We start from the raw sequence: 20411 nt of genomic DNA on the forward strand, positions 1-20411 counted from the left end.
CTGGAAATGGAAAAAAGAACACATTGACACTGGTGTGTCAGACCCACCATACTTGCTCCGGACACTGCGAGAGGGCTGTATAAGCAATGATCACACGCACGGCACAGCGGACACACCACGAACCGCAGTGTTGGCCGTCGAATGGCGCTAGCTGCGCAGCATTTGTGCACCGCCGCCGTCAGTGTCAGTCAGTTTGCCATGGCATACGGAGCTCCATCGCAGTCTTTAACACTGGTAGCAAACCGCAACAGCGTGGACGTGAACCGTATGTGCAGTTGACGGACTTTGAGCGAGGGCGTATAGTGAGCATGCGGGAGGCCGGGTGGACGTACCGCCGAATTGCTCAACATGTGGGGCGTGAGGTCTCCACAGTACATCGATGTTGTCGCCAGTGGTCGGCGGAAGGTGCACGTGCCCGCTGACCTGGGACCGGACCGCAGCGACGCACGGATGTACGCCAAGACCGTAGGATCCTACGCACCGCCACTTCCCAACAAATTAGGGACACTGTTGCTCCTGGGGTATCGGCGAGGACCAATTGCAACCATCTCCATGAAGCTGGGCTACGGTCCCACACACCGTTAGGCCGTCTTCCGCTCACGCCCCAACATCGTGCAGCCCGCCTCCAGTGGTGTCGCGACAGGCGTGAATGGAGGGACGAATGGAGACGTGTCGTCTTCAGCGATGAGAGTCGCTTCTGCCTTGGTGCCAATGATGGTCGTATGCGTGTTTGGTGCCGTGCAGGTGAGCGCCACAATCAGGACTGCATACGACCGAGGCACACAGGGCCAACACCCGGCATCATGGTGTGGGGAGCGATCTCCTACACTGGCCGTACACCTCTGGTGATCGTCGAGGGGACACTGAATAGTGCACGGTACATCCAAACCGTCATCGAACCCATCGTTCTACCATTCCTAGACCGGCAAGGGAACTTTCTGTTCCAACAGGACAATGCACGTCCGCATGTATCCCGTGCCACCCAACGTGCTCTAGAATGTGTAAGTCAACTACCCTGGCCAGCAAGATCTCCGGATCTGTCCCCCATTGAGCATGTTTGGGACTGGATGAAGCGTCGTCTCACGCGGTCTGCACGTCCAGCACGAACGCTGGTCCATCTGAGGCGCCAGGTGGAAATGGCATGGCAAGCCATTCCACAGGACTACATCCAGCATCTCTACGATCGTCTCCATGGGAGAATAGCAGCCTGCATTGCTGCGAAATGTGGGTATACACTGTACTAGTGCTGACATTGTGCATGCTCTGTTGCCTGTGTCTATGTGCCTGTGGTTCTGTCAGTGTGATCATGTGATGTATCTGACCCCAGGAATGTGTCAATAAAGTTTCCCCTTCGTGGGACAATGAATTCACAGTGTTCTTATTTCAATTTCCAGGAGTGTACATGCAACCGGATGCTGACCCTGTCAAGAACATAACATTGCTAGGGCTGTAAAATGTGCCACGGGTGAGCCAGAGAAACAGACAACAAAAATCACTCTTGAGGTTACACTAACACTCAAATGTGAATAGGATAGTAAACCTATGGAGAACAGCACACCATATTTGACAAGTCATTTAGTTTATTTGTGGAAAGGAAAGCATGTCAGATCACTGAGCATATATAGCAACTTCCTGCAGGAACAACTACACAGTATGAAAGAAGATGCATGACCCAGAGACTGCTACCAAGTCTTTCGGTGGGACAAGCGCTGTGCTCACTTGGTGTATATAGTCTCTAGAGGGAAGGCAACTATGGTGCTGGTATGAAGCATACGGTTGACATTTCTGGAACAATTATTGGATGTTTTGTCTTTCCTGCACCTTCTCCACAACCTTGAACTGATGCTGTAAATGACAATAAACTCTGACCCATCTCATACTTACTATGGCCAGGCTATGGCCAGCCAGTGATCTAGCCACATGCACTGCCAGTGAAATGCATTTTGTGTGTCAATCTCCTTCCCAATGACTGAAAAACTGTGTGTGAAATGAAGATAGCATACTATCCAGAATCACTACAGGCCATAATTAAATTCCCTTTACATTCTTTGAGAACTTGAAGTGAGGACTAAGATGGTTAAGTTTAGCATGGGGACTCTGGTTTGAAAATGTGCTGTCTCCCGACTACACACAAAACATGTTGCTCTCTGCCTCTTGCTGTTTGTTGTCTGGGTCCACTTATGAGTAGGGATCGATGTAATAAATACCGACATCAAAATAGATATGGTACCTCAATACCATGTCTTGGTATACATGATCACCAATTACAGGTCCTCCACCATCTGCCGCAGGCATAACCCGTGCCACTAGGCCTTTCTCATATGCCACAGGGCTCTCGTAAATTAAGGATTTTGTGTGGTCACAGAGGAAATAGTCCAGCAGCTTCATATTGGGAGAATATGCAGGCCGAGCAATCAGACCACTGTGACCTATCCACTGTTGCCCACAATGTGGTACCAAAAAATCTCTGACCATATCTGACAAATGCGATAGTCCACCATTATGCAGGAACCACATTAACATCTGACTGAAACCAAATGTTTTGATGCAAACTGTATGCTGACAAGGAATCACAAGTGTGTAGCACCTGTGAGATATGGCAGAAGAAGATTTGGTCAAATCACACACCCATCCAGGAACCTTGTCCAAATGTTCAGACCATATCATCCCTGAAACACATGGGGCTGAGCAACACACGAGTTTTCGCCACACCACCCTACTGTTGTGGGAGTTGAGAACAATTACTCTGAAGAATCTGGCTGGTCTCATCCACACTATGGTGCAAGAACCCCCCTGTACCTGCACTGCCTGCAACTTCTGGTGGTGGTACATGTGTAACTACAGCTCATATAGAACATACCAGGCAGTATCTGACAAATAAGATGGTCTGCCATCATGCAGGAACCACATTACCATCTCATTGAAACCATTGTCTACTTGCTACCTTTTTGGTACTGTTTGTCACCTCCTCTTCCACTGAATGTAGTACAAACTCGTCAAACTCAGATGTATGGTGCTACCACAATTAATTTGTCAATATTACAATTTTAGTTTGTCTGCATTACATGCACATAAAAAATGTTTGGTATAAAATCAGCAACCTACTCAGTGTAATGATTATTGTAAAATAGAAAACCCAGGGTGAAATGGAACATTATTTTGAAAAGGATAGTTGCTGCTCACCATATAGCAGAGAAGCTAGTCACAGATAAGCACAACAAAAAGACTGTCACAAAATGAGCTTTCAGCCAACAAGGCCTTCATCAAGAATAGCCAACACACACACACACACACACACACACACACACACACACACACACACACACACACACACACACACACCACAATCTCTGGCAGCTGAAGACAGACTATGAGCAGCAGCATATGATGGGAGAGGCAACTGGTTGGCGTAAGGAGGAGGCTGGAGTGGGGAGGGGACACGATGGGGTAGCAGGGTAGGTGTGGGGGACAGTAAAGTGCTGCTAGTGGGAGCATGCAGGGACAAAGTGGAGAGAGGGCAGGGCAGGGCTGCTAGGTGTATTCAGGAGGCTAGATGGAGGGTGGGGGAAAGAGGGGCAGGGGTAGCAAAAAAGGAGGGAAGTAAAAAGACTAGGTGTGTTGGTGGAAAGACGGCTGTATAGTGCTGGAGTAAGAAAAGAAAAAGGGCTAGATAGGTAAGGACAGTGACTAATGAAGGTTGAAGCCAGGAGGGTTATGGAAATGTGTGATACACTCCAGAGAAAGTTTCCACCTGCACAATTCAAAAAGCTGCTGCTGGTGGGAAGGCTCCAGTTGACATAGGCTGTGAAGCAGTCACTGGAATGAAGAACATCATATTAGGTAGCATTCTAGGTAACAGGGTGGTCCAGTTGTTTCTTGGCCATAGCTTGTCGGTGGGCATTCACGTGGACAGACAGCTTGTTGGCTGTCAAGTCTATGTAGAAAGCAGCAAAGGGTTGCAGCTTAGCTTGTAGATCACATGACTCATTTCACAGGTAGCCCTACCTTGATGGCATAGGTGAAATTTGTGACCGGACTGGAGTAGCTGGTGGCAGGAGGATCTATGAGACAGGTCTTTCATGTAGGTCTGTTACAGGGATATGAGCATGGGTGGACAAGGATATCGGGTAGGCATGTTGGGTGGCGGAGTGCCACGGTGGGAGGGGTGAGAAAGATAGTGGGTAGGACATTTCTCATTTCAGGGCATAATGAGTGGTAGTTGAAACCCTGGCAGAAAATGTAATTCAGTTGTTCCAGTACTGGGCAGTACTGAGTAATGAGGGGAATGCTCCTCTGCAGCCCAACAGTTGGACTTCGGGAGGTAGTGGGTGATGGGTGACAGGAAAGATAAGGCATGGGAGATCTGTCTTTGTACAAGGTTGGGAAGGTAATTATGGTCTGTAAAGGCCTCAGTGAGACCCTCAGTATATTATCAGAGCAATTGCTCATCACTGTAGATGCAACGGCCACAGGTGGCTAGGCTGTTCGGAAGGGTCTTCTTGGTATGGATTGGGTGGCAGCTGTTAAGGGGGGGGGGGGTATTGCTGGTGTTGGTAGGTTTGATAAGGACAGAGGTACTGATGTGGCCATCTCTGATTTGTTTTTGTTTTGTTTTAGTGCAAAAAAACAACCAGGGTCATATGTGCCCATGTGAAAACTGTTGAACACGAAAAGAAAGAGAGGAGTTAAAAATGGCTGCACATAAATCCCAATTGATGGAAAAGAAGATTGTTAAGAAAGGGGTGTGGAGAAAGGTTTAGAAATTATGCCATAGAGAAATGCAGTTTGAGAAGTAAAAATTAAATGGCCTTCACCATATTGCTAAATTGGATAAAAAGTAAAATGTGGTCGACAACTGTGCGTCACTCACTAAAACCACCAATAACTCAGACAGCAAACACAAACGGGAACGTAAGTAGTTAAAAAAAGAGCATTCCACCAGGAAATGGTGGACAGCCAAAAGTTGGGTGCAATGTGCACAAAGTGATGGGGGAGCACCACTTAACAAATGGTGATGGCAACAGAGACAGTGCCCAACAAGCAACATAGTTAAGATGATCTCCTCACAGTGAGAGGCCTGAGAAGAGGTCATCCAAGCCACTGGGAGAGGCTTAATAATCTCGAGCTTGTTCCCATGAAAGGGGGTACCAGTGGTGATGCCAAAGAGACTCCATCTGCTGATATATGGCAACACAGAGATCATCACTGGGAATACAAGAACTATCGAGCTGAGGTACGAGGACTGGAGCCTTTACAGCAGCAGCAGTGGCCTTGTTTCCTGACAGACCAATGTGATCAGGAATCCACATAAACAGCACAGTGGCTCCATCAAGAGTGAGCAAGTGACAGTATTCCTGGACCCATTGCACTAAGGGATGGATGGTGGGCAGCACACAGAGGTTTTTAAGGGCGCTGAGAGAGACTGTGTAGATGAAACAATTGAAAAGCCTGTGTCATGGGATGTACTGCATGGCCTGATACAGGGCAAAGAGCTCTGCAGTAAATACTGAGCAGTGTTCCGGAAACCAATACCAAAAACTGTCTGCACCAATGATGAAGGCACACCCCACACCATGATCAGTCCCAGAGCTGTCAGTATACACAAAGGTACTATTGTAAAATTCCATGTGAATGTCATGAAACTTAAGGTGATAGAGTGAGGCTGGAGTAGTGTCCTTGGGAAGCAACTGAAGGTCAACACGAACACTGGCCGCTACACAAAGCCAAGGGGAAGTTGCAGGTAGCATGAAGTTAAATTGCTGAGCAAGAGCTGAAAGTGAACTCCTGGAAGTAACACAAAAAAGGGATGCGCCCCATACTGGCAATCAAAGGAGTCATTGAAGGAGGAGGCACAGAATGTGTGGCCCTGCATGGCAGACAAATGGCATGCATGTCTGCTGAGGAGAAAGTCACGGTGGTAGGAGAGCAGTAGTTTTGGGATCTTCTGCATACAGACTTTCAACCAGCCTAGTGTAAAAGGCGCTAGTGGTAAAAAGGATGCCACGATGATGGAGAGTGTTGCGACGGCATAAGATGGACGGACGTACAGATGCATAAACAGAACACCCATAGCCTAGTTTTGAACAGAGAACAGATCGGTACAAATGTAGGAAGGTGGTTTGATCTGCACCCCGGGAAGTACCACTGAGTATATATAGGACATTGATAAACCACATACAGCAAGCTGCCAGGTCAGACATGTGGGAGGGCCAAGAGAGTTTCCTACTGAGCATGAGCCCCAGGAATTTTGTAGTTTCAATGAACGGAAGAGCAACAGGCCCAAGATGTAAATATGGTGGAAGAAACCAATTCCACTGCCAGAAACTCATACAAACAGTTTTGTCAGTGGAAAAACAAAAGCCACAACCATGCACTATGAGTGAAGACAATAAAGACATCACTTAAGACACCGCTCAATGAGACAGGTCCGTGAAGAACTAGAATATGTGCCAAAATGATCAACAGAAAGGGAGCCAGAGATGCCCAGTGGGAGACCGGCCATTATAGGGTTAATGACAATAGCAAAGGGGACAAAACTCAGGACAGAACCCTGAGTCACAGATAAAGGTGTTCAACAAGGCAGAACCACACATACCTTGATAACTTGGTCTTTTAAAAATTCCTGAAGGAAACGGGGCAGGCAGCCATGTAAGCCCCACATGAAGGGAGTACCGGAGATACCAGTCCTCTAGCAGGTGTCATAGGCTTTCTCCAAATTGAAAAAACATGGCCACAGTCTGAGATTTCTGCAGAAAACCATTCATGACATGGGTAGAGAAAGTGACAAGATGGTCAACTGCAGAATGCCGCACTCGAAATCTACACTGTGCAGTGGTTAGTAAATTGTGAGACTCAAGCAAACCATACCAGCTGGGCACATATCATACGTTCCATCACCTTGCAAACACAACTGGTGAGAGAAATGGGGCAGTAGCTAGAAGGAACATGTTTGTCCTTACTGGGCTTAGGTATGGCTTCACTCCAGTGTCTGGAAAACGTGCCCTCTGTCCAGATGCGGCTGTACATATTAAGCAGAAAATGCTTGGCCACGACAGAGAGGTGCTGCATCATCTGAATGTGAACAGTATTTGGTCCTGGGCCAGGATTGGGATGAAGTGAGGAATGATCTAGTAAAGGCAGCATTGCAGCACTCACGATTTGGGGAAGAGAAGGGCATCACCCAAGCCTCCTCCACTCATTTCCGATGGAGGAAGGCAGGGCGATAGTGGGAGGAGCTCGAAATCTCCACAAAATGGTGGCCCAAGTTGTTGGAGATAGCAATAGGGCCCACTATGACATCGTCTGCTACTGTCAGGCTGGAAATTTGGAGATGGATCTTGGTCCCAGAGAGCCATTGGAGGTTGCCCCACATGACAGGAGAGGGAATGGAATCGTTAAAAGAACTAATGAATGAAATCCAGCAAGCTTTTTTGCTATCCTGAAAAACGTGATGACACTGTGCACACATCTGTTTATAATGATTGCAGTTTGCCATCATAGGATGATGGTTAAAAATTCAGAGAGCACATCTCCACGCACAAATTGTGAGGCGGCACACCAAGGGACAGGGATGCAGAATGGTAAAGAGCAAGTGCAAGGAATGGAACATTCAGCAGCGGTATCAAAAATGTTTGTAAGATATTCCATTTGGTCATCACAACTAGAGAAATGTTGTTGCAAAGGTCTCCAGAGAGGAGTAAAGCTTCCAGTCGATCTTAGTAAGTTGCCATTTGGGTGTGCATGGAGATGGGGTGGGAGTCAGCACACACGAAATGGTCGCTCAAGAATGTATCAGAGAGAACAGGCCATTCGAGATGAGCTGGGCAATGCAGAAGGACATGTCAAAATGGCAACAGGTGTGCATGGAGTCTGATAGGAACATGGGTGCTCCTGTGTTAAAATGGAAGAGATTAAGTTGACTAATAAGGTTAGCCAAAAGGGCGTCTCTCGGACAGGTTCTGGGAGAATCCCTAAAGGGAATGGTGCACATTGAAGTCACTGAGCAGCAGAAAGGGGTGAGGTAGCTGCCCAATAAGCTGGAGGAAATCTGCCCTGGTGACATTGTATGACGGATGGATGTAAACAGTAAAAAGAGGTCAAGTAAGGAAGGAAAAGGTGAATAGCAACAGCCTGAAGTTGGGTAGTCACGGAAATGAGCTGATTGAACATCATCTCATATGAGCAGCATGACTCCCTCATGAGATGGAATGCGGGCCTTTGGGGGAAAGTCAAAACAGACTGGGAAGAGATTACCATAGTGAAGGACTGGCCATCTTCAGTATGTAAAACCATGAGGAACCTTGGTGCAGCTGGGAGGGTCTTTGAATTGTTATCCTCATTCTGTTTACATTTCATAGCCATTGACTGTGAAGATGATTGCCTCACTGCAAGGAAATCCCCCATGATTGCCAGCATCTCCTATGACACGCTCCTTTCAACTGGGGGCTCCCTTCAGAAGGGGGCGCACCCGCCATAGGTGACTGTTCACACCTCAGGTCACACTCTCGCACATCTGACAGAGGTATCAATTGGCAATATGGGAAGTTAGCAGCTCAGGCAATTCCCCTCCCTGGGACTGGCCTGTACCAGGGGGGACATGTGAACTCTACCTGTCGACCTGGAGCTGGAAATTACACGTTATCCAGTCCCCTGTTTCATTTCAGACATGTGGGCCAGCTTTCATAAGCATACAGGGAGGAGGAAAAAGAGGAACCTCAAACGCTGAAATAAAGGAAGGATAGGAGATGGTCAGCAAAGAAAGAAAAAAAGGCACAGTGGAGAGTATTCTAATACTCATTACCAAAAATGTAGAACACTTTCTCAAAAACATCCCAAACATGTTCCCCAAGGGAGAGGAAAAGCAAGAGGATAGACATGCAGCATGAGAGCGAAAAGATGCTGCAAAGCACGAACCCGCCAAAGAGCGGTGAGCACCCATGAAAGGGGGGTGGTGGTGGGGGGGGGGGGGGGGATGGGGGGTATCTTCAAGATGGAGGTCAACATCAAGTAAGGTGGCCTGTTAGGTAGAGTAGGACCCGGTGAAGCAAATGGAGGGAGAAGGTGTTGAGGTTCTGGAGGAAAATGGATAAGGTGTTGTCACGCTTGATCCACATCACAAAGATATAATCGCAGCCTATGCTAGCCGGATCCTTCGCCCCTCCCCCGCCACACCAACTTTTCTGAATTACACAGGTGGGAACTCTTACTGCAATATATCCTATGTTTGCATAACCCTCCTGGCCTCAGACTTTGTTAGTCAACATCCTTACTCATCTAGCCCCTTCCCTGTTCTCATTATTGGACTACACAGCTGTCTTTCCACCAATGCACCCAGTCTTTTCACTTCTCTCCTTTTCCGCAAATCCTCGTCTCTCCCCTATCCTACATCTAAGCTCCCAAATACACCTAGCTACCCCACCTCTCTCCACCTCATTCCTGCATGCTCCCACTAGCAGTACCTTACCGTCCCCAAACCCTACCCAACTATTCCTCCTCACCTCAGCCTCCTCGTTACACTCGCCTGGTTGCCTCTCCCATCATGCACTGCTGCTTGTAGTTTGGCTTCAGTTGCCAGAGACTGTGGTCGTGTGTGTGTGTGTGTGTGTGTGTGTGTGTGTGTGTGTGTGTGTGTGTGTGTGTGTGTGTGTGTGTGTGTGTGTGTGTCTTGTCTATTTTTAACAAAGGCTTTGTTGGCCAAAAGCTCATTCCATGACAGTCTTTTTGTTGAGCCTATCTGTGACTCAGCATCTCTACTATATGGTGAGTAACAACTATGCTATACTTATAATATTAATGTAAAATTTACAAACAAACTATATAAATGACACTTAACAGTATTCTAAAAGTGAGGACTTCTTGACCCATGACTTCATCAGACACCCCAAACTTGTGGCAATGTTGCAAGAAAATTTCATAAAATTATGATGGAATCTTGTAACTTATGGACTGTACCAAGAATGTGATAGGAAATATTACAGTAAAAGGTAGTCAAGATACCATGTGCTACTCGTTTAATGACTTCACCATCAGTAACACATTCAATAATAAAGAAAAAGGAAAAATAATACAAATGATCCAGAAAACTAACACCTGAAATGTCTTGCCACAATGTTTTTTTGGAAAATCTGGATTTAAGAAACCAAAAAAGGAATTGGTCTTCCACCTTCACCTAGTGCATGAGGGCAATTTTGAATATACCCTGCTACTAATATTGTCTTCAGTATTTGAATTTGCAAAGTTATTGAGCTATGTAAAGGAGGATATTTTGTAACATTACATGTAAGGTGGATCAGAAGGTGGAAAGTTCCAGAAGCAAGTAGGTTTTACATTCAGTAAAAGTTTAGCAACAGCAGTAATTGATTTCCAACTGATTGATGATTGAATAGCATCATGAGACTAAAAGGCAGATTGACAAATATCACAATAGTTACACTATGCACTCCAACCAAGGATGCAGAGGATGAAAGAAAGACAGTTTCTATGAAATTTTCAAAGAGCTAATTAGTAAGACAACAGGATATGTTATGAAGGTGAAGCACATCGTGTGAGATGCCAATGCTAAAAGCAGAAGGCAAATCATCTGGAAACGAATAGCTGGGACTGAAAGCCTACATGTTGAAAGTAATTAAATGAAGTGAGGCTGCTAGGTTGTGCAAGTGCAGCCAACCTAAAGGTTATGAGCACACACTTTCCTTGGAAGGACACAAGGTAACTTGGGTATCACCAGATGGAAGAACAAAAAACCAAGTAGACCATGTCTTGGTAGACCAAAGACATAAAAGCAGTATAATGAATGTGGAAACCATAATGGGAGCCAGGTAAGCAGGCACAGACCATTATCTAGATGTAGCAGAGGTACACTGAAGAACAGTCATAGCCCATAGAAAAGCCAAGGGGGGAGAGGTGGTGGAAGAGCATAAAATATCATAACATTGACATAGACAGATTGAATGATAACAGCAAAGTACAGGAGTTTGTCATTAAGCTGCAAAACATATTTGCTGTTCTAACAATGAAAGACAACCTTGACATTGAAGACCATTAGGAAATGACAAAAACAAATGTTGAAGAAGGGTACTAGAAGTATGTGGAAAGAGAAAGAAGAAAAATCCATGGTTTTCAGAAGCAAACAGTGAAAGAAAGAAGAGCAGCGAAAGAAAAACACCTACAAGAGGATTCCAACGAAAGTAAAGAGGCATATGAAAATGTTATCAAGAGAGCAGAGAAGGATAAAAGTGCAGGAAATGCAAGAGGTTTTACAGTTAGATTTTTCAGACAAAGATATATACCACAGATGTGTGGTATTAAAGATAAAAGTGGCATACAGTTCTGGGAAGATCCCAAGGTATGGAAACTTGGAGGGAATATTTTGAGAAGCTTCTAAATGTTGAAGACAGAAGTGCAGAAATGGAGCAACAACATGATTATCAGAGCGTAGATCTCTCCGTGGAACCACTGACAATGGAAGAGACAACAGACTCAATCAAAATACTAAAAAAAAAACAGCAAAGCTCCAGGGAGAGATGGCATAACAGCTGAATTGTTTAAGAAGGGATGAATAAAAATTACAAGACAAATACACAAACATCTGGAATAAAGAAAGACTGCCTGAGGAATGGAAGATATGATAATAATACCAGTTCATAAAAAGGACAACAAACAACAATACAGGAACTACAGAGGCATCTCATTAATTAGCACTGCCAATAAGACATTCTCTAAGATCCTCCAAAAAATTAGAACCATATTTAAAAGTGATAATAAATGAGAAACAAGTGGGATTTATGAAGAATCATTCACCTACTGACCAGACATTCATATTGAATGAAGTCATATCCAAATACTGGGAGTATAAAAAATACTGTTTGTTGCTTTTAAGAAAGCCTATGACAATATATCCAGAAATAAGTTGTGGGAGAAAACGGAGAGATTAGGAATACCAAAGAAGATTATAAATCTTATGAAAAACACACTGAAAGCCTCAAAATGGGTAGTGAAAATGGATGGAGAATATTCCAAGGTGTTTGACATAAAAACAGGAGTCAGGCAAGGAGATGAAATATCACCCCTATTGAAACTTCCTGGCACATTAAAACTGTGTGCCGGATCAAGACTCGAACTCGGGACCTTTCTTTCAGGAGTGCTAGTTCTGCAAGGTTCGCAGGAGAGCTTCTGTAAGGTTTGGAAGGTAAGAGACGAGATACTGGCAGAAGGGAAGCTGTGAGGATGGGGCGTGAGTCGTGCTCGGGTAGCTCAGTTGGTAGAGCACTTGCCCATGAAAGGCAAAGGTCCTGAGTTCGAGTCTCAGTCCGGCACACAGTTTTAATCTGCCAGAAAGTTTCATATCAGCACACACTCCACTGCAGAGTGAAAATCTCATTCTGGAATCACCCCTCTTGTTCAACATTGTAATACAGGAAGCACTAGGTGCAGCAAGTGAAGCAGAAAAAGGAATTAAAATAAGAACAAAAGTAAATGTACTGGCCTTTGCAGATAACGTAGCACTAATCACTGAAAATCCGGATGACCTTAAAATGCTAGAAAAATGACTCTTTCAAAAAGCAAAGGAAGCTGGATTAGAAGTAAAAGTTGAGAATACGAAATTCATGAGGGCAGAAAGAAATTGCAGAACAAAAAGACGGGATACTCTGCAAATCAATAAACACATGGCTGAAGTAGATGAGCTTAAATATCTGGGAGCAGTAGTAAACAACAAAAACGAAGAAAAGCAAGAAATAGATGTGAATATCAAAGCTGCATCCAGAGCATCATACACACTCAACAAACCACTGCTATCTAAAATAAATTCCAGAGGAACAAAAGTAAGAAATATAAAATTTATAATCAGACCAGTGTTACTATATGGGGCAGAAATATGGAGAATAGATAAATGCATGGAGAGAAAGATAAAAGGTTTTGAAAAATAAAATCCTGCAAAAGATATTTGGACCAAACTATGAGGGAGGAGAATGGTGCAGATGAAAGAACAGGGAGCTACACAATGAAACAGACGTACTTGCAGAAGCCAAAAAAGAAGACTAAGATGGGCTTCCCATGTCTATAGAAGAGAGCAGGGATCTTTACGGAGAGAAGTCTCAGAGAATGAAGCAGAAGGATGAAGACTTCTATATAGGCCAAAAATGAGATCGAGAGATCAGGTTGCCAAGGGTCTCTGGATACTGGTAGCAAGGAAAGAAAACAGAATACTGTGGAAGAGGCTTCTTGAGGAGGATAAAAACCAACTGTGGTTTGTGGGGTCAGGGGAGAAAGAGTAATTACATGTAACAAAAGATTTCTTGCATTTGTTTCTCAACAGCTATTTATGGTATTGTCATAGTGATCAAAAACAGTGAACTGAGTGCCAAGTAAAATTGTTATCTTTGGAGTAGTAGCGGAGTTGTACATACAGCTATCACCACATGAAAAGATATACTTTCAGTAGCCGGTGTCTCCATTTTATCCTAACATACTTTCTTCTACCAATGTTTTTTTTTTTTTTCCTTCATGTCAACAGCGGTCACAATAAGCAACATCTGACTGCAAAAATGTTTAACACTATTAACAAGTGGTCCTACACTTGGGTAGTGTTTGAATGTAATCTGATATCTAAAGCAAATGGCAGCAAGTGATTACAGGTGCAATAAACAGTTACAATAAAGAAATAAAGTATTTATGAGACTTTTAATTCCTTAAAGAGAATGAGTGACAGGAATTTTTCACAAACACATAACTAATCTGCTGTCCAGATAATAAACTAACAGCATTTAGCAAATGCAGATTTGTGACTGTTGGGAGCACAGAGACCATTGTGAATAATATACAGGTGAAACAATCTCAAGCCACACACAGTTAGATTTCACAACAGGTTTCATCTATCGCATATCAGTTAACTGTTGCCATGGTGCCAAGAGGTTGGGAGTTAAAAGTACCGTTCAGTGGAATGGTCAGACTTTGTACTTTTAAGCCTTTGATATGTTGCAACTATAGGAACAATTAAGCAAACTGTATGTCTGCTTTTAGAAAGAATGCAAACTCATTAGCTTTGTTTCTTTGTTATGTGCCTATCTGCTGCCCAGTAGGCTCTACTTATTTACTTTCCAAAATTTTTCTAACTTACCAGAATTTCATGTATTCATAAGTTATTTGATACATGTCAAACAAAATGATTTTAATATACAATCAATAATCTACATTGATGTATATGCATGTACCAGAGATGTTTAGTCTTGGAAGCATAGAAACTTGATAATTTTTTTAATAAACCAGCTAAGTATGCCGTATGCAGCTATGAAGTGTAGCATGTTATAGCTCGCTTTTTGTGCAACATATTGCTCAGAACTACAACTGGTCAGTTTTTTTCCCCTATCTTGTTCAATCATTTATAGTGTTCTGTATATGTCATGATAAAGGGGAATCTTCGGGGATACAGCACAGGTCAAGCTATATGTCAATGATGTGATACTCAGGAACAGTGGTTACTACAGTTGAAGGTAATAAAGTAAAATCAATAGAACAGTCACTACCTTTGGAAATGTTGCTGCTTATCATTTATATGTTTACTGTGTAGATGACCAAATCGTTATTTCTCATAAAACAATAGTTATCATGTGCTGTATGAATACAGTTCTGACACGTCAGAGTCAATGATATGAGTATTGGTATGCCAAATGCTTCCTCTAACATAAGACTAAATAATAAAACAAGCAGAACACATCAATTTAATTACACATAAGTTGGATACTACCTCTTATTAGATAATATCTGTAGGGTCTCAACAGCCAGAAGACCCTATAGCAATGACATCTTTAGTATGACATGACATCTTTAGTATGACATCTTTAGTATGAGATCTATCAAATTCTATTTTATCTATCAAATTCTATTTTACTTTCTTGTACAGTCAAAAAACTATAATTTGTTTTTGTAATTTGCTGCCACAGAAAATGTGAAGTGAATATCTAGCAAACTGTGTGCATCTTCTAGTTTGGAAAGCTTAATAGAAGAATCTTTGTACCTGGCTCACAGTGGTTTACTGAATGAAGGCACCAATAATTCTTTAACAGTATCACATCATCATCATCATCAGAGTGGTAACCACAGCTTACCTCTTTTGTTTTTGATAAAGTATTCTTCCATTTTTCTCTAACTGCTTCCTTCTCCAATGATTTTAATTCTGCTTCTCCATTCACGGCAACCTAGTAACCATAATCTATGCTAAATGATGGCTAACACCTTGTGTGGTTTTGAATAATTGTATCAACTCAGCTGTATAAATCAAATTTAAGTTTAATAAATGAATAACAACATAGAAACCAGTTATTACCATAATAATTAAAAAACTAAAAGTTTTTGGACACAGGATCCTCTCAGAAACACACATACCTGTTTTTATTTTTATTTTATTTTTTTTTCAAAATGTGGAAACAAGTACAGTAACATTTATTCCTATATCTTATATACAACAAATTTAACCAGCCTCAATGAAGGACTCTTGAAACAGAAAATATATAAAGACCAAAAACATAAAGTAAGAAATGGAGGGAAAAGTGAGGAAAAAAACCTATATTAGTGACATAATAATATGTGACATGAGATGGGAATGATGAGGCACAGTTAAGCTGAGAGTGTAAAATTGTGACAGGCAGAGGAAATTTAAAGTTCCTCATTCAAAGGAAGAAGAAAGAAAGGGAAATTATAAGCAATGCTCAGTCAACTATGACGTCTTTTGGGTGTGGAGCACAAACTGAGATTCAACAGAAATGAGGCATGAAACCAGTTGTTGTCTTTAAACAGAAACCATTCCTATGCACATTGTAAGTAAAATATAAAAGAAAAGCAAAATCACAATGGCTGTCAAGGGTCTCTAACTCCTCTAAAATGCAGTTTCAGCATCTCACCAATTGTAAAACCTCACTTGTGATCTACTGAAAAATTAAGAAGTACACTGAAAAAATAAAACATTCTGTAGAATCTGAAGTGAATAATAAAAAATAGACTAATTTACAAATTTTATTATGCTTCAAACTTCTTTCAGTAATCATCTTGAGGTTGAAGCTCTTTTGCCTGTGTTTGCTTTAACAATAACATATGCTTTTGGATGGGGTCTGCCTTTAGCAAAACACAGTTTTGTTTGTTGTCCCAGACACTGTCACTGACAGCTGGTACACTGTGACAGACACAGCTAAAACTCAATACACAGAACCTTAAATAAAGAAGATGACGAAACAAGAAAATGAAAGTGAAACATAATTTTCAGATGACAAACTGTAAAGAAGAACAGACACTGTAAAAACGTAATACAGCAGGAAAACCACACCATGTGCAAAGAAGCCATAATAAGGAAAAAAGAACTCTGATGATGCTGCAACTGCAGTGAAACATATCTGGGACAACAAACAAAATTGTGTTTTGCTAAAGGCGAACCCCACCCAAAAACATTTGTTATTCTTTCAGTAATAATCAAATTGTGTTACACAGAAATGAACTCTAAGCTTCATAACAGCAGAACACAGTATGTTGTGCAACGTCCCCAATGGAAGGAATTATCCACTGCCTGAATTCCACAAATACTTCACTATTTTGATATTTAAAGCTAACCGGAGTAATGAGAAAATGTTGACAATTCCTTATTCCCCACAATTGTAATGAACATCTTTAAATTTATTATTGTCTAGCCTACCTAAAAGGCGTTGAGAACATAATCATGATTAATCAACGACAAACAACTGTAATGTAAAATTTGTAGGCCTGCACTGAAAATTCACCTTCAATGGACAAAGTATTTACAGAAAATAACCATGCCACTTTCAGAAATTTTATCCTACAAACCAGACATTTATGCCACAAAAAGTAACAAATGCTGTGACACCTTTAAAAAACACATAGAAGTACATGATGCACAAATATAAAGTACTGTTGAATTCAAATGTTTGTCACCAAGAAGAAAAAGAATAGCGATCTACAAGGCAGTATTAGTTTCTACACGCCATACACTACATTTAAACCTAAAAATACTTTCTGGAATTATGCTTATTTTACCATAATTTATGCAATACATACCTTTCCAATTTTACTTATTTTCTTCTGCATACCTTGCTTAGAATGACGTCGTTGTCTGTCTTTGGATAACAAATGTTCTTTGTGCTGTAGATAAACCCATGATTTAGTATGAGACAACAAATATAAACAGGAGAATTATTTTCAGATTTGAACTGCTAATTTTTACCTTCGTCTTTACTTTACTTTTAACTTTTTCTATATGAGAAGCCAATCTAATGGTTTCATTTAAATCACTGGGTTGCTCTTCAGGAGACACAGCTTCATTTTTTCGATCAAATGCGGAAGGTTCTTGCGCCAGACCAAGTTTTGATATATTTTCCTGCAACAGACAAATTGCAGCGCAAATAAATTTTTGCACAGTCACTCTTCTTTACACACACATCCACACTTGAGCACCACTGCTTACATGTACAGGGACAATATTCATGTCACTGTTCAGTTTCGCTGGTGATTGAAAAACGGAGGTGGACGGGGAGATTGTTCGCACTGTATGAGATGGGACTTCTATCACATCATTACTGGAAGCTTTTGACTTCGGTGACAGTGAATGGCTACTGCTTTTCTTCCTTCTTCTGTCTTTAGTAGCTGACACAATAGATGAAACACTTCGGGCTGTAGGAGATGTAAATGTTGTTTCCATTTGCTCCATCTCTCTATGTACAATAACTTCAGATACCACAGTGTAGCTATCCATTTCATTGTTAACCTGTAAATCACAAACAGCAATGAAATTATAATACTCAATCATTTTTAAGACTCTGATCGCGGAACTAGTGTTTATAACCCTCTGAACTATTCATTATTTCATCACCAAAGTCGTTTCAGTAAAATGAAAGATGTTCTACAAGAAAGCTGTCACTCCCATTGCGTTTAGTATTATTACTAACCCAAGCTGACGATTTCGACTGCCGGCGAATCGTTTTAAGTTCTTCCTCGGTCACTATATCGCCTTCTTCAATGTCTTCTGTACCTTTTCGATGTTTGCGATACATTGTCACAAATATATCAAAGCATCATTGTATTACAAACATAAACACAAGCACGTTGCCATGGAAACGATGTAAACAAGTATATCAGAGATGTAGCGAATAAGGATGCCACCATGGATGCCACCGACACAAGGAGGTTAACCTCCTTGCACCGGCCATAGATCACTGACCAAGGCGCTCGAATTTTATCACTGGCGGATTTTATTGGAGGCAAAGGATACCACGTTAGACTGTGGTCACAGTTAGACTGTGATATAAAGTACCAAAATGCAGAATTATAACCAATAACATTGTAATTCGGATCGCTCTATGTAACATTTATTCATTTACACTTGTTCGCTAGTAATTAAGCAGCAAATCTACACATTACATTTCCTGTTTCTGCCGAAAGATCGCGCTTAAAAAAGTGCAGCAATGGTTGTGTCTAGACTGCTTGTAGTACGACATGTACAGTGGGTAGTACGGAGATGGCGGCAGCTCGACAAAAATAACTGCAAGCAAATATATGCCGACAGGTATTGCTTCAGTGGATAGACCTGTAACAGAATCAACTGTAGATTATCAGATGCAGACGGATATGGATGTAGCAAGTACTCGTAAACGCCCAGCGCATATAAGTGCAGTTACTAAGAACGAGAAGAAAAAAAATCATTGCTGCTAATATTTCTAGGATAGTCTCTGAAAGAACAAATGGCTCTCGAAATAAATGTAAGGTAGATAATGTGTGTGCACCATCTTTCACAGCATAAACAACTATGAGAACACTGATCAGAATATTGGTAACTTCCAGCCTACCAAGACTTTATAGATATGCTGATGCTGGTCCATATGTTTTGTATGTAAGTAAGAATGTAGGCAGCAAGTTAAAGGAAGGTGTATGTTAGAAGGTAACTGCAGAGAAACAGTTAGTTGAAATACAGTCATCTATTAGAGCTGTAAATGCAAAAAGGATGAGCGACTTAGCGCTTCTAAATAGTGGAAGGACTATACCAATCTTCAATTTCATGTGCTGACTTTTGACAGTCTGTCTCTTCCACAGTACACATAGATTCGCAGAATGGGATGTATGGTAGACCCACATATTGTGTCAGAGACTGCTCAAGATTTGGACACATAAGCAAGCAGTGCTGCTGACAACCACACTCCAGCAAATACAGAAGAGATCACTCCTTAATTCAGTTTCAAGTGGACCTAGTGACTTGTTTACATTGCTGACAACCACACCTTGCTACAAACTGCTCATGTCCAGAATATTTTTTCCAACAATAACTATGATAATTGGGTACATGGGACAATTTATTTTTTAAAGAAGGAGTATGAATCTATGCATTACATAGTATGTCCAGGCATCTTCTCATTATGATCAAAGAACTGTATGCAATAATAATTCGGATTCAGCCACTTCTCATTAGGAGCTACACATAGTTCCCCCTCTCAAAAAATAGCGAAACTCCGAAATTAGACATACTAATGAAGGAAAAACCAAACATCACTTCAGATATGACCCAAACATACTCATCTCAGTATTGAAATAAAGTAGGAGAACTTGTAGGAAAGCAGGTAAAAAGCATGTTTCTGTTAATGCCTTTTGTGTTATGAAATATTTGAACTAATAAACCCGAGAATAAGGAACCTTACTGTGCTATATATCAACAGAACTTCGACCTCCACAGGTCAATAGGGAAAACCATGGGAATCGATCTATAACATCCTGAGACATCAATACAGAACCAACCAAACCCACCAAACTGCGAGACCACTACTGTCGCAAGAAACTTATAAATATAAGCGTACCAACTGTGCAACACACAAACAGAGCGTTCATATTGACTGGTCATGTATACAAAACATGAGAGGAAATGTAATGAACTTTCGATATGGCTGTTAGACGTACCCAGTCGAATGCTAGACTGTTTGTTTTCGACAGTGTGAGTTTGGAAAGAGAACTGATGCAGAGCAAACCACTAATAGCAGCCTTAGTGGAACTTTGTTGAAACGTTAGCTGAAAGTTTGCTGTTAAGCTAGGACTGAGAAGATGGAAGAGGAGGTTCGCCCTTATGATAGATTCACATCTCTCATTTCATGCAGTCTTCTTACAGCTACCAGGGAGCGAGTTGTAGGCAAACGCTATAGTAATAAAAATCGGAACAAGAGAATTTTGCATTGGATCGAAATACAAATCTCCTTGTACAAGAATAAGCACACCTTTTGGGATTAATCACTTCAGCCAGTTGCCACTTCGATGAATGGTGTGTGGAGACTTCAATGCACATTATCATGAATGGAGGCTTGAAATGAATGATGGATATAGAACAGAACAATAGGAACAATAGACAACAATTTAATAATACTGAATAACGGATC

The 20411-nt window shown here is 41.8% G+C and overlaps 1 protein-coding gene and 1 non-coding gene across 2 annotated transcripts in view; one reads left to right on the forward strand and one right to left on the reverse strand.

The window, feature by feature from the left end:
• LOC126355338 (coiled-coil and C2 domain-containing protein 2A) overlaps positions 1-18146 on the reverse strand; it is a 536251-nt gene extending 518105 nt beyond the window's left edge. The window contains exons 1-5 of the mRNA XM_050005633.1: positions 17946-18146; positions 17465-17764; positions 17225-17377; positions 17059-17142; positions 15105-15194 (exon numbers count right to left, since the gene is read on the reverse strand). Of these exons, the coding sequence (XP_049861590.1) occupies positions 15105-15194; positions 17059-17142; positions 17225-17377; positions 17465-17764; positions 17946-18050 (732 nt within the window). The 5' untranslated portion in view covers positions 18051-18146. The remainder of the gene's footprint in view (positions 1-15104; positions 15195-17058; positions 17143-17224; positions 17378-17464; positions 17765-17945) is intronic.
• On the forward strand, positions 12241-12315 carry Trnas-uga (transfer RNA serine (anticodon UGA)). Its single transcript has one exon. It is a non-coding gene; the product is annotated as a tRNA-Ser (tRNA).
• Positions 18147-20411: the final 2265 nt, after the last annotated feature.

This window comes from Schistocerca gregaria, chromosome 3 (genome assembly GCF_023897955.1).
Source record: "Schistocerca gregaria isolate iqSchGreg1 chromosome 3, iqSchGreg1.2, whole genome shotgun sequence".
NCBI classification, from domain to species: domain Eukaryota; kingdom Metazoa; phylum Arthropoda; class Insecta; order Orthoptera; family Acrididae; genus Schistocerca; species Schistocerca gregaria.